Here is a 13444-nt window from a genome sequence, read left to right as displayed (position 1 = left end):
AACACTGGGTTTTCCTTTTGTAAAGTTTGGGTAAAATGCCTTTTTTTTTTTTTTTTTTAAGACAGAGTCTCACTCTGTTGCCCAGGCTGGAGTGCAGTGGTGCGATCCTGGCTTACTGCAACCTCCACATCCCGGGTTCAGGTGATTCTCCTGCCTCAGCCTCCTGAGTAGCTGGGATTGCAGGCGCCCGCCACCATGCCCGGCTAATTTTTGTGTTTTTAGTAGAGACGGGGTTTCACCGTGTTGGCCAGGCTGGTCTCAAACTCCTGACCTCAGGTGATCGCCTGCCCCAGCCTCCCACAGTGCTGGGATTACAGGCGTGAGCCATGGCGCCCGGCCAACTTCTTGTTGAGAGATCACCCCCAGGCTCATTGGCATGGGAGATCAAGCAGCTGAGTCTCAAGGTACTTTGCAGCCGCCCAACAGCCAGCGGATGCCTGTGCTTGGGAAATGGGCTCAGGGGCACTAGAGGGCAGTGTTTGAGAGGAAAGAAGTCAGCATAGCAGCAGGGCCGGGCCTGGGGCAGACAGCCCACATGGTCAGGAAAAAGTGAGTGAACGCATGTGGCCCCCAGAACCCCTCCCTGAAATTGCAGTTGATTTTTATTCCCACTGTCAGGCCTACATATCTAAAGCTTCCTCTGAACGCTCCTTGCAGTGCACAAAATAGAAATGATTGACAGGCACAGAGCAACGGCAGGCCCCACGCTGTACACCAGCATCTGGCACTGTGGGTCACCAAGCACCAACTCGATCCCCTCGGAGCCAGGTGTGTGTTGAGATTCAGACTTTTTCAGTTGCAAAGGCAATATGATCTCTACTCCACAGGGCACACGGCACCCTCAGTGCTCAGCACAGCAGTGTGCAGCAGCCTGGTTAACTTTTCTTCAGGGAAGTATGTGAACGTTCACACCAAGCGTGTCAGTCATGTCTGTAAGTCATCTCCCACCAACACAGGTCAGGTTTTCCTGCCCAGTGAGCTTGGGGATGGCTTGACTTTGGAGCTCTTTGGATCTGTGGATTTTGGAATTTTGGATTTGTGATACCCATTTGATCAAAGAGGCAACCAAAGTCTAACGGGTCAAGTGACTTTCCCATATCCGTGAAGGTCGTGAGAAGCAGGACCAGGATGGTGGCCTGGGGTGTCTCGAATGATAAGCTGGGCCCTTCACTGTGCAGGCCCCTCTCCATCAGTCCACTCTGCCACTGCTGTCTGCCACACCCTGCTCTGATAGCTCCTCTCTGCCAGGCTTTTCCCTCACATCCTCAACTCAGCCAAGAGCTGGTTTCTTCCAGAGAGCCCTGCTGTGCAGCCAGTTATTGGACTTCTCTTTTTGTGGATGTTTGTTTTCAGGGTTTAGCTGATCAAAGTGGTATCGTTGTAACAGGCAGCTCTAAATATAAGTCTTCAGAAGCCTGTGTGTCTTTTTCTGTAAATCAATTCCCAAAAGCAGGATTGTTGGGGCATGGGGTGTATGCAGTTTTGATCTGATCACATACAAGCGCATTTTTTTTTTTCAAGGGATGGTGGCAGTTCACAGCCTCAGGAGAAGTGTTTTGAGTGCCTGTTCCTCCAGGTCCTCGCCCGCCCAGGATGTCACCACTCTTGTTAATTTCATTGTGTCTAGGTAGTGAAAAAGTGTAGTTTCTCATTCTTTCAAATTGCATTTCCCAATTATTAGAGTTCGAATCTTTTTGTCTATTTACTGATGTTGGAATTTTTACTTTATTGAATATTCAACTCAGTTGATTACTTTTAAATGGGTTGTCTTTGTCTTAGTTTATGAAAGCTTTTGTAGATTATATCTTTTAAGAATAACATATTTCTGCATCATAACTGTTAACATACACACACACACACATATGCACGCACACACTCACTGTTCCCCAGTCTATCAATTTGCCATTTGACTTTACGGTATGTTTTTCAATCTATAATTTGCCAACTAAGCTATCTTTTCCTTTCTGGTTTTATGATCTCCTGCTTAAACTCCTCCCTCCCCATTTTCCCTACCCAGATACACAACATGCAGACAATATACAAATATTCTCCTAATTTCTCTGGTTTTTTTTGTTTTGTTTTTTTCTGAGATGGAGTCTCACTTGATCTCCCGGGCTGGAGTGCAGTGGTGCAACCTCCACCTCCCGGGTTCAAGCAATTCTCCTGCCTCAGCCTCCCGAGTAGCTGGGCTCACAGGCCTGTGCCACCATGCCCGGCATGCCTGGCTAATTTTTTTTTTTCTTTTTAAGTAGAGATGGGGTTTCACCATGTTGGCCACTCTGCTCTCAAACTCCTGGCCTCAAGGGATCCACCCACCTTGGCCTCTCAAAATGCTGGGATTACAGTCATGAGCCACCGCAGCCAGCCTCTCTCTGTTTTTTGTCTTTTTTTTTTTTTTTAAGAGGCAGGGTCTTGCTCTGTTGCCCAGGCTGGAGTGCAGTGGCACGATCACAGCTCACTGCCACCTCGAAACGGGCTCAAGCAAGGAGTCTCAGCCTCCCGAGTAGCTGGAACCACAGGCATGCACCACCATGCCCACCCTCCTAATTTCTCTAGAAATTCTTCTGTGCCTTTACTTGCATACATCTAGATCTTCCACCCATCTTATCTATAGAAGTTTCTGGCCAGATGGAGAGCCGATATGTCACTCCTGCTGCTAAACCAACCGTCCTTTCCACACTGACTTGAAATCTGTCTTCTGTCATGCGTGTGTATATACACACACACACACACACACACACACAGTTAGATCTATTTCTAGGCCATCTATTCTGTGCCAGAGATGCCTGTGTCTTCCTGTGTCAGGACACGTGTATTACTTTTAGAATCAGAAGAAAGCGTTTTGTTTTTTGATTTTTTTTTTTTTTAAAGAACAATGTCTTTGGACCCCTTGCTGAGCCTGGACAGGCGCAGAAATTCCTGGCAGCTGGGAGGCCAGGGGAGAGAGGACAGCAGGGAGGATGTCCCAGCCCTGGCCAGGAGGCCAAATCAAGGGAGAGGAGAAATAAGGAGGACCCAGCTGCTTGTAAAATAGTCTTCCCTTTTATTTTAAATCAACCCTTTTCCAAGTTAGTGCCACGAGTTGAGATCAGGGGGTCAGAGCCCACTGGGATGTGGCAGGGGCAGCAGGGGGACTCATGTCCCCTGCCCCCAGCTTAGTCCCTCCAAGGATGGGACCGGCAGCCAGGGATGAAGGGTGCGAGGCTGTCTGCCCCCTCCCCTGCCAGCCCTACTCCCTAGTCTGCCCCCTCAGCTACTCCCAAGGCCAAGGACAGAAATGGGAGCACAGTGGCCAAGAGCAGGGAGGCGGTCCTGTGCAGGCTGTCCATGGCCAAGAGTGTTAGTGGTCAGAGCCCAGGCAGGCTGGGTTAGTGGGGTCTCCTCCGGCAGCCAGGGAAGGAACTGCGGAGAGAGGGAGAGACAGGGCAGTGATGCAGGCTGGAGGGCCTGCCCGGTGCGATCCACCCAGCAGGAGGCACGCAGCCCATGCCTGGAGCAGCTCGGAGGGCGGGAGGGGGGCAGAGGCCCGGCTGCAGGAGCTGGGGTGGCCCTTGGAAGCTCACCGAAGAGGGGAGCCAGGCTCCAGTCCAGCCGGGAGGAGGGGCTCAGATAGACGACTGCCACTGCACAAAGCGCTTGGATTCCTGCTAGGAGATTCGGGGTAGCGGGGGAGAGGAGGGAATGGAGTGGGAATTGGCTTTGTACTGTGGGACCCCAGCCCCTCCTCCCTCAGACCCAGAAGTCTGGGCCCCCAGCCCCTCCTCCCTCAGACCCAGGCGGCCAGGCCCTCAGCTCCTCCTCCCTCAGACCCAGGAGTTCAGGACCTCCGCCCCTCCTCCCTCAGACCCAGGCATCCAGGCCCCGGCCCCTCCTCCCTCAGACCAAGGCATCCAGTACCTGAGGGTTGAAAGGGTCGTCATCATCTGTGTCATCGTAGTCGTCACTGGGGTTTGATGCGGGGCATGGCAGAGAGGCGGGATGGGGACCCATCAGGAGGCTGCACCCCCCACCCCCACTGCCACCGTGGTCTCCAGGTGCTGCCCCTCCTCTTCCCTTCCCAGGACCCTACCCTCCCCCGCTCCTGACCTGGGTGGGAAGAGGGCCCAGGCTCGGGGCAGGCTGCAGAGGGCAGTGGCCAGCGCTCCTGCGGACAGCAGGGAGAAGAGCAGCAGGAAGAGCAGGCCTTCCAGGGCGTCTTCGCACAGGCCCCGCAGGGCTGCACCATAGTCCTGAGGGGAGGGCGTCATCAGGCCATGTGCCCCCACCCCCTCCCCCATCGGCACACACTGTGCACACCAGTCTGACCGTCCTCCCGGCTGTGGTACTGCACACGTCAACTGACCACTCTGTGCCTCAGTTTCCCCCGTCAAAGGGCAGTTCTGAGAATACAGTGGGTACAGTGGGGTCTTTGGTGTGATAGGCCTGGCACTCAGGAATTAATTGCCCAGCCTCCAGACTTGGCCTCTACTGAGCTGCACCCGCCCTTGTCATTGCAGGCCCCTACTCCCTTTCACATGGGTCCTCCCCAATCAGCACCCCACATGCAGAACCAGTCCAGCATCTCCCACCAGCCCTGGGCCCTCTCCTCCATCTTCATCTACCCAGGAACCTGAGAACTGCTACTCCCGTTTCCCTTCTCCCTCCCGGCAGCGGCACCTCCTGCAAGAGCATCCTCCCCTGTACCAAGCGCCCACAGGCCAGCCACCGCCAGCTCCACCTTGGTCCAGGGGCAAGGGCTTCATAACCTGGGCCCTGCTGACATTTTGAGCCAGATCATTCATTGTGGTGACGGCGCTGCCCTGTGTGTTGTGGGGTGCTGAGCAGCCCCACTCAGCTCCACCCGCCAGATGCCAGGAGCACCCCCTCCCGCAGTGTGACAACCAACAGCAACTTGGCACCCGGCCAAGTGTCCCTGGGGGCAGAACTCCTCACCCGGCCAGGTGTCCCTGGGGGCAGAACTCCTCACCCGGCCAGGTGTCCCTGGGGGCAGAATCACTGGCCTAGAGCACGTGGAACAGCACGTCGAAAAACCAACCAGTGGCTCAAGATGACACCGCGCACACAATACACACTCAACATGCCAACAAATGCTGGCTCTGATGACTGTCGTCCCAAGAAATCAGCAGAAACGGCCTTCACCGAGTGCTAAGCACCTGCACAGCGTATGTATTCAGTGGGGGTTGACAGAGCCTGCTCTGCCCCAGGCGCTGCCCCCAGTACCAGGAAACTTCGGTAAACAGGACCGAGAAGGTCATCTCAGAGGCTGGTGTGCAACGAGGTAGGAGGGCGGGGGTCAGTGCAGGGCAGGGGTAGGTCGGGTGTCCCCACTAGCAGGGATGGGCCCTCCAGGAAGGAGCCAGGCAGAGGGCTGTGCAGAGGAAGCTGGGAGGGGCTGAGGCCAGAGGCAGACAGATCCAGGACTGACCACCCAGGCCCTTGTAGGTCAGGGCGAGGAACAGGGATTTTAATCCACGTCTAAGAGGAATCACTGAGCGTTTTAAGCAGAGGAAGAACTTGATCGGATTGTGTTTTAAAAGGATCACCCGGCTGGCTGGCTGCTGCATGGAGGACAGATGGGGGTAGGCGAGGGGGGACAGGGAAGAGGCCCCTATGGTCATGGTGGCTAGGATGCGGGGACCGGGGCACAGCAATGGTGGTAGGAACAACGGTGGGAGTCCATATAGGTTTCAGAGGAAGGGCCAACAGAACTTGTTCTGAGAATGGTTGTGGGAGCTAAGAGCCTGAGTTTCTGGCAGGAGCACCTGGTTGAGGTGGGGTGTCTGTTACTAAGCCAGTGAGGGTGGGGGTAGGGACCTGTCAGGGCAATGGAGGCTCTGTTTTGAGAGTATTGGTACATGCACACTGTCCTTCATCCTCACAACAGCCCTGCCAGGCAGACACTGACCCTCTCACGCTGCCGCCTCTTGCAATGGTGGAAAGAAGTTGCAGCCCAGAGAAGGCAAGCTACTTGCCCAGTCACACTGTCTGGAAGGGGCAGAAGCAATACTGGAGCTGATTCTCTTAGGCTCCAGCGCCCACCCTCCTTCATCCTCATCCCTGATGTCCCTTATTGTTGATTTTTTTTTTTTTTAATAGAGATGGGGTTTCACCATGTTGGCCAGGCTGGTCTTGAACTCCTGAGCTCAAGGATTTCTGATCTGCCCCACTGGGCCTCCCAAAGTGCTGGGTTTATAGACACGAGGCACCCATCCCTAGCCCCCTCCTATTTTTTTTTTTTTTTTTTGAGACGGATTCTCACTCTGTCACCCCGGCTGGAGTGCAGTGGCTCGATCTCAGCTCACTGCAACCTCCACCGCCCAGGGTCAAGCAATTCTCGTCCCTCAGCCTCCTGAGTAGCTAGGAATACAGGGGTGCGCTACCACGCCCGGCTAGTTTTTTTTTGTATTTTTAGTAGAGATGGGATTTCGCCATGCTGTCCAGGCTGGTCTCAAACTCCTGACCTCTGGTGATCCGCCCACCTTGGTCTCCCAAAGTGCTGGGATCACAGGCGTGAGCCACGGTGCCCGGCCCCGCCGCTTATTCTTGATTTTAATCTGTGAGGACCCTGACACCCTGACAGGGGAGATGGAGACCCAGGGTCTCAGGGTGCAGCGGTAGGGAAGGGTAGAGTGATCTGTCCTCTTCCTTCCCTTCCCTCCCTCCACAAAGGAGTCTGGGGGCCTGTATTCCAGCCCAGTTTCTGCCTAGGCCACAGAAAAGTGCCTGAACCCCAGTTTATCCTTATGCAAAAGATCAGGGCAGCCCTGGGCTGGGTGGGGGCCGAGCCTTTCTCAGCTCAATAGTCAGCAATTCTGAGCATGGCTTCAGTGCTTACTCCCCACTCCCTTTTTGGAATGCCAGTTCCAGAAGGGTGGGGGGCAGTGGGAGCCACAGAAGGGGTCTGTCTGAGCCGGACCAGGGAAAGCTCAGATCCATGCGATGGTGTAGACAAATCCCTCTTGGGTAGGGTTGCCAGATCAAATTCAGGACTTCCAGTTACATTTGAGTATCAGATGCCCAATACATAATTTTCTAGTATAAGTATCTCCCCAGCATTGCACCGGGCGTACTTATAGCAGAGTGGTTTGCTGTTTGCTGAATCTGGCAGCCCTATTCTAGGGTTCATGGGGGGATGGATGGGGAGGGGGCCATGCTTCCTTCTGCAGGGGAGAGAACGAGGCCTCAGCTGCAGCGGGGGCATTGGGCATTGAGAGTAGATGGATGAAGACATTCCAGAAGCAGAAAGGACAAAACTGGGCAACTGCCTGGCTGTGGGGGGCAGAGGGCGGGGCCCTCCGGAAGGTCCCTCTCTCCTCAGTGTGCACGGGCTGGCTGGCCGTGTGACCTTGGGAAGGTCCCTCAACTCTGCTCCTCATCTTCTAACCTGTTAGGTGGGATAATCATAGTTCCTTCTTCATAGCATTGTTATGAGGCATCGATGAGTTACCACCTGTAAAACGCAACAGGGTCAGGTACTTGGTGAAGCTATGCACATGTGAGGTCTTTGATGGGAAGACTGGCCGGGGAAAGGCATCCTCGGGTGTGTGTTTTAGAACAGCTCTTACTGGTTTTGTTTGTGACAGTTTCGCTCTTGTTGCCCAGGCTGGAGTGCAGTGGCACAATCTCGGCTCACTGCAACCTCTGCCTCGTGGATTCAAGCGATTCTCCTGCCTCAGCCTCCCGAGTAGTTGGGATTATAGGCGCCCACCACCATGCCCGGCTAACTTTTTCTATTTTTAGTAGAGACGGGGTATCACCATGTTGGCCAGGCTGGTCTTGAACTCCTGACCTCAGGTGATCCACCCGCCTGGGTCCCCTAAAGTGCTGGGATTACAGGTGTGAGCCTCCGCGCCCGGCCAGCTCCTACTGTTTTATAAGGGGATTTTTTTTTTCAATCCTCACAGCCATCCAGTGGAAAAAAAAAAAAAAAAAAAACTCGTCCTTCCTCACGGTACGGGTGGGAAGCAGAGTGAGCCATGCTCACCTGCCTATGGCCATGCAGCCTGCGGCAGAGCCCAAACTGGAGCCTGCAGGACACCAGATATCTTTCCTCCTGGGCACCCTGCCCACCCCTGCCTGTCCAGTGTATGAACAGCACACGCCGCAGGGGAGCTGGACAGGTGCCCACTCTTGCAATCCCAGGTTTATAAGTGAGGGAACTAACTGAGGTACAGAGAAGTTAGGTGACTTGCCCTTGGTCAAGAGGTAGGACTGGAACCCAGGCAGTCTTGCTCCAGAACTCACTAAGCGGCAGCCTCTAGGAGGGAGGGAGAGGCAGGAGGACGGAGAGAGGAGAGAAGACAAGGAAGGAAAAGGTGGCAGGAATGGACGGGGAGGGTGGGATGGGGACCCAGCGGGGAGTGCGGGAGTTGGGGGGAAAGGGAAGGAGGAGGGAAGGAATATGGATAATGCTTGATAGGTAGGTAGACGACAGGTTATAAATAGGTAGAGAATAGATATAGGACAGATAAGTCATCTAAACAGAGGATCCAGAGATATCCTCAGGCGCAGTGGCAGGGGTCCAAGGAGCAGGAGGAGGTAGTTCTGTGGGTCGAGGCAGAGGCTCCCCGTGGGAGAAGAAATTGGGAGGGGGAAGGGGTTCACCTTGTGCAGGCCGCGGCAGTGTAGCAGTGCCACCAACTGGTGGAAATTTCCTTCTGTCACATTCAGAGTCTCCTCCAAGGACAGCAGAGGCTTCTGCGGGGCGAGGAGGGGTCGTTTTCCCACGAACTCTTCAGGCCCGCCCATCGCCCTGGCCCCGCCCTGCGACCCCGCCCACAACCCAAGGCCCCGCCTAGCTCTGCAGCCCCGCCTACGCCCCACAGCTCCATCCCGCCCCGTCCGCCTTCCCCGTGGGGTCCGCGTGTCTGGGGAGCGCCCACCCACCGACCTGCGCTGAAGGGAACTGAGGCACAGCTTCTCGCTCCAGGCCCAGCAGCTGGGAGTGGATGTTGGCCAGAGCTCGCTGGGACAGAGTCAGCCTCTGCAGAAAGAGAAAGGGAGGGAGGAGGACCCAGGAGTATACGCCCCCGGCCCTCTCTCCTCTCCTCCGGACACAGCACTCGGGCCCCTGGCCTGCATCCTCCCCGGAACCCAGGAGTCCAGGCCCCAGCCCCAGCCCCGCCCCCTCCCTTCAGAGTCCAGATTTCTGGCTCCCTCAACACCCGTTTCCCTTGCCCGCAGCCCTAACCTGTTGGAAGGGGTTGGAGACGGCCTGGTTGCAGAGGAAATAATAGCTCAGGATGTCTGAAGTGGGAGGAGGAGAGGGGAGGAGGCCATGAGCCTGGGCCCCCAGGGATCTCCCGGGGGAAGGCCGGGCACTGGCGGGTTAGCAGGGTTAGGGGCCTCAGCCCAGCCCTGGAGCCCGATGGCCTTACCTTCAGAGACCCGCCAGCCCCGCGTCCCTTCTGCTCCTGCCACAGCCAGAGCAGGCGCTGGTGGGCAACCCTATACTCCCTGGGAACCCCTGACTAAATGGTGCTCCCCAGTTTTCTCCAGGGGGCCAAACTCCCCATTCCTGACGCCCAGGAGCACCCTCTCCTGACCCTCCTCTCTCTTCCTGGCACCGGCATCTTTATCCTGCCCTCTTTTCCAGCCCACCAGGAGAGGCGCTGCCAGCTGGAGCAGAAGGGATGAGGGTCTGGCGGGTGGCGGGGCTCCAGGAGGGCTCCGAGCTGGGGAGTGGCCAGGAGCCCTGCTTCCCTTCCAGAGGGCTGGGTCTCGCCTGGCGGGCTGCACCCCCACCCCACCCTGGGCAGGACCGGGCACAGAGGAGGCCTGAGGAAGCCAGGGCCTGCACTGCCCAACCCGGCAGACCCACCGGGCCCTTGGAAATCACCTGAGCTGAGCCCTGTCTCCTCCTGGGTCAGGTTCAGAACATAAGGGTCTGGATTGGAGCAGAAGTCACTGAGGCCCTGCGTGAGGCAGCAGAAAAGGGGCTCAAACCCACACTCCCACAGCACCCAGTGCCTGGCTCCCCAGCTCCCCTCCCCACCCAGGAGTCCAGGTCCCAGCCCCTCCTCCCTCAGACTCAGGAGTCCAGGCCCCAGGCCCCTCGTCCCTCAGACTCAGGGGTTCAGACTCTCCAGCCCTTTCTCCCTCAGACTCAGAGGAGTCCAGGCCCCCAGCTCCTCCTCCCTCACACCCAGGAGTCCAGACCCCCAGCCCCTCCTCCCTCAGACCTAGGAATCCAGGTTTCCAGCCCCTCCTCCATTACAGCTCAAACGTCCAGGACACCAATCTGTACCCACTCAGGACCCAGGAAACAAGCCCTAAACCTCAGAGCTGTGATCGTGCCCCCCAATTCCTTTCTCTACTAAGCCATGCCATCCCGAGATCCAGAAGTTGAAGTCTCCAGGCCCCCTGAGTCCCAGAGCCCAATGGCCCGGCCCTGGCACTCACCACGGCCGTGGCTGCCTCCAGGCCCATGGAGCCCCAGCTCAGGACGAGAACCAGGAGACTCATGACTGTCATCCTAGAGTGGGGGAGGGAGGATCAGCCCGGGGTTCTTAATCTCCTAGCCTAGCCTCTTTCCACACCCCAAATCCCATCACAGCCGCTCCCCACCTCCACCCACCTCTGGAGCCTGGAGGATCAGAATTAGGGAAACACAAGTTCAGTGGTTGGGGGTAGGCCAGTGGCTGCTGATGTCCAGCTGGACATCTGGCTCCTGCCCAGATGAGCAGGGTGTGGGGTATGAGCAGGGCCCTGGGCTGGGTGGTCGCATCTTGGATCCCAGCTCCAGGACCGTGGGACGGTGACTGCTCACCTCTGGGCTCACTTCCCCCGAAGGCTCCCCCAAGTCCACCCACAGCCTGATCAGCCTCTGGCTCTCCCCTGTCTCCTCTGAGAATGGGAGACAGTGCCAGGGCTGAAATCTGAAAGTCTCTGGACTTTCCGGATGGGGAGGGGTGCAGGGGGCGTGTCAGCATTGGTAGGGTGACCAATAAGCAAGAAGGGCACCCAGGGGTCCCCAAACTGAAGGCCTGGCTTCCAGTCCCAGACCTGCCCTGTGTTGGCTAGGTTTATGGGTCTGCAAGCCTTCGCGGGGTCTCTCCCACTCTCTCAGGGGCAATGGAGGTACAGGTTCAACTCCGCCTCACCCCACCAGGGCCAGAGACAATACAGGGACTCCTCCAATGAGAATGGCCTGTCTGGTTCAAATCCCAGCTCTAGCACTTCTAGCTGTGTGGCCCTGAGCAAGTGGCCCAACCTCTCTGATCTTCAGTCTCTCCCTCTGTTAAACAGGGAGAAGGGCCAGGCGTGGTAGCTCATGCCTGTAAACCCAGTACTTTGGAAGGCTGAGGCAGGCTGATCACTTGAGGCCAGGAGTTCGAGACCAGCCTGGGCAACATAGCAAGACTCCATCTCTATAAAAATATACAAAACTTAGGCCAGGCACGGTGGCTCATGCCTGTAATCCAGGCACTTTGGGAGGCTGAGGCGGGTGGATCACCTTAGGTCAGGAGTTTGAGACCATCCTGACCAACATGGAGAAACCCCATCTCTACTAAAAATACAAAATTAGACAGGTGTGGTGGCACATGCCTGTAATCCCAGCTACTTGGGAGGCTGAAGCAGGAGAATCGCCTGAACCCAGGAGGCAGAGGTTGCAGTGAGCCAAGATCGCGCCACTGAACTCCAGCCTGGACAAGAGCCAAACTGCAGCTCAAAAAAAAAAAAAAAAAAAACTTAGCCGGGAGTGGTGGTGTAAGCCCGTGGTCCCAGCTACTCTGGAGGCTGAGGTGGGGGGATCACTTGAGCCTCAGGGGACAGAGGCTGTAGTGAGCCGTGATCATGCCACTGCACTCCAGTCTGGGCAACAAAGCAAGACCTTCTCAAAATAAAAAACAGGCAGAAGGAAGCACCTTCCTCACAGGGGGCATGAGATGCTCCAGGGAGTGCAGAGAAGAGTGTCGGGCGCGTAGAGCGAGCTGTGAAATCAGTGTGGTCCTGCGGCTTTGCCACGACACTTAAGGACGGCTCAGTCTTGGACTTGGCCACCCTCTGCGCTCTTAGTCAGGTCCCTGACCGGCCCCATGGAGCCTTATGGTAGCTCCTTCATGGGGTGGAGGCAACTGAAGGACTCAGCGTGCATGACCCTCAATAGATCATCATCCTCATCTGTTTTTTTGTTGTTGTTGTTGTTGTTGTTTTTGAGATGGAGTCTCACTGTGTCGCCCAGGCTGGAGTGCAATGGTGTGATCTTGGCTCACCACAACCTCCACCTCCTGAGTTCAAGCGATTCTCCTGCCTCAGCCTCCTGAGTAGCTGGGACTACAGGCGCATGCCACCACACCCAGCTAATTTTTGTATTTTTAATAGAGACAGGGTTTCTCCATGTTGGTCAGGCTGGTCTCGAACTCCTGACCTCATGATCCACCCACCTCGGCCTCCTAAAGTGCTGGGATTACAGGCATGAGCCACCGCGCCTGGCCTCATCCTCATCTTTATTGCAAACACAATGATTATTTCTGCCATGATTCCAGCATACTTCATACTGTTAGGGCTGCCTGTTTTCAGGTCTGTCCCCGCCTCCCTCCTGGGCTGCTCTGACTCTCTTTTCTTCGTGTGTACCCGGCCCTGAAGGACCACGGTCCTCCGTGTAGGAGAGTTGTAAGACTGAGGTCCTGCCTGCCAGGAGAGTGCCAGGCAAGCACTGGGTCCCCCTACTGCCTGCACTTACACGATCACCAGCCACTTGCTCTGCTTCGCCAGGCCCAGGAGGGTGAAGAGGCAGACTAGCAGCTCCAGGAGCAGCAGGAGGACGTAGGCCAGCCACCTGGGAGGGGAGAGGGTAGGGCTGAAACCACAAACCTGCCTCCAGGCACCCCGGCGGAACAGCAACCCCCCACCAACATTCACCCTGCCCCCCAGCTCAGCCTCACATTCACCACCCTCCAAGCTCAGCCTCCTGCTGTTTACTGTGTCTGGGCCACAGCCCAGGTCCTCTGTGAAATAGTGTTATCATGAGACAGGACACTGGGGCGGTTTAGAATACAGGTCCTGAGCACCTGGGACTATCCCCTGGCCGGGCCGCACACATGTGCCCTGTGACCAGGGACACGTGATGTGTTCTCTCCGAGCTCCCCATCCCCAACCCCACCCTGCAGAGTGGAGATACTCGTTCTCAAGACTGCACCAAAGATCCCATCGCATCCCCGGAGGGCATGACGTCTGGAGGCAGAGGCTGCCTGGTCTCAACCCCAGCCCCTCCGCTTAACTGGCGGAGGGGTAACTCTGTCTCGGTAACCTTAGCCTCTCGTTCCTCAGTTTCCCTACATGTAACGTGGGGAGCACAACAACACTGGCTTGAGAATATTGCCTCGAGTGGGCTGCATGACTAGAAGTGCTTAGGAGAGTGCCAAGCACGTGGACACACTTAGAGGTTAGCCTGAGCGTGAACGAGGGAACTGAGATGTTAGTTAATAGTTAATACTTGGCC

At 56.3% G+C, this 13444-nt stretch overlaps 1 protein-coding gene across 13 annotated transcripts in view; it reads right to left on the bottom strand.

Annotated features, from left to right (window-relative positions):
* Positions 1-3023: 3023 nt before the first annotated feature.
* TTYH1 (tweety family member 1) overlaps positions 3024-13444 on the bottom strand; it is a 21033-nt gene continuing 10612 nt past the window's right edge. For 2 of the 13 annotated variants that reach the window (XM_009436373.4, XM_009436381.5), the window contains 9 exons: positions 12686-12781; positions 10402-10474; positions 9839-9914; positions 9191-9246; positions 8891-8983; positions 8605-8697; positions 4087-4229; positions 3564-3647; positions 3280-3402 (listed from right to left, as the gene is read on the bottom strand). In XM_009436373.4, coding sequence (XP_009434648.1) covers positions 3369-3402; positions 3564-3647; positions 4087-4229; positions 8605-8697; positions 8891-8983; positions 9191-9246; positions 9839-9914; positions 10402-10474; positions 12686-12781 — 748 coding nt within the window. In that variant the 3' untranslated portion in view covers positions 3280-3368. Of the gene's footprint in view, positions 3403-3563; positions 3648-3896; positions 3944-4086; positions 4230-7310; positions 7451-8098; positions 8258-8604; positions 8698-8890; positions 8984-9190; positions 9247-9838; positions 9915-10401; positions 10475-12685; positions 12782-13444 lie in introns of those variants that run through there. The other 11 variants (XM_512893.7, XM_009436374.4, XR_010153972.1 and 8 more) reach the window with 11 other exon arrangements.

Source organism: Pan troglodytes, chromosome 20 (assembly GCF_028858775.2).
Source record: "Pan troglodytes isolate AG18354 chromosome 20, NHGRI_mPanTro3-v2.0_pri, whole genome shotgun sequence".
NCBI lineage: Eukaryota > Metazoa > Chordata > Mammalia > Primates > Hominidae > Pan > Pan troglodytes.
This window is presented reverse-complemented; position numbering and strand designations above follow the sequence as displayed.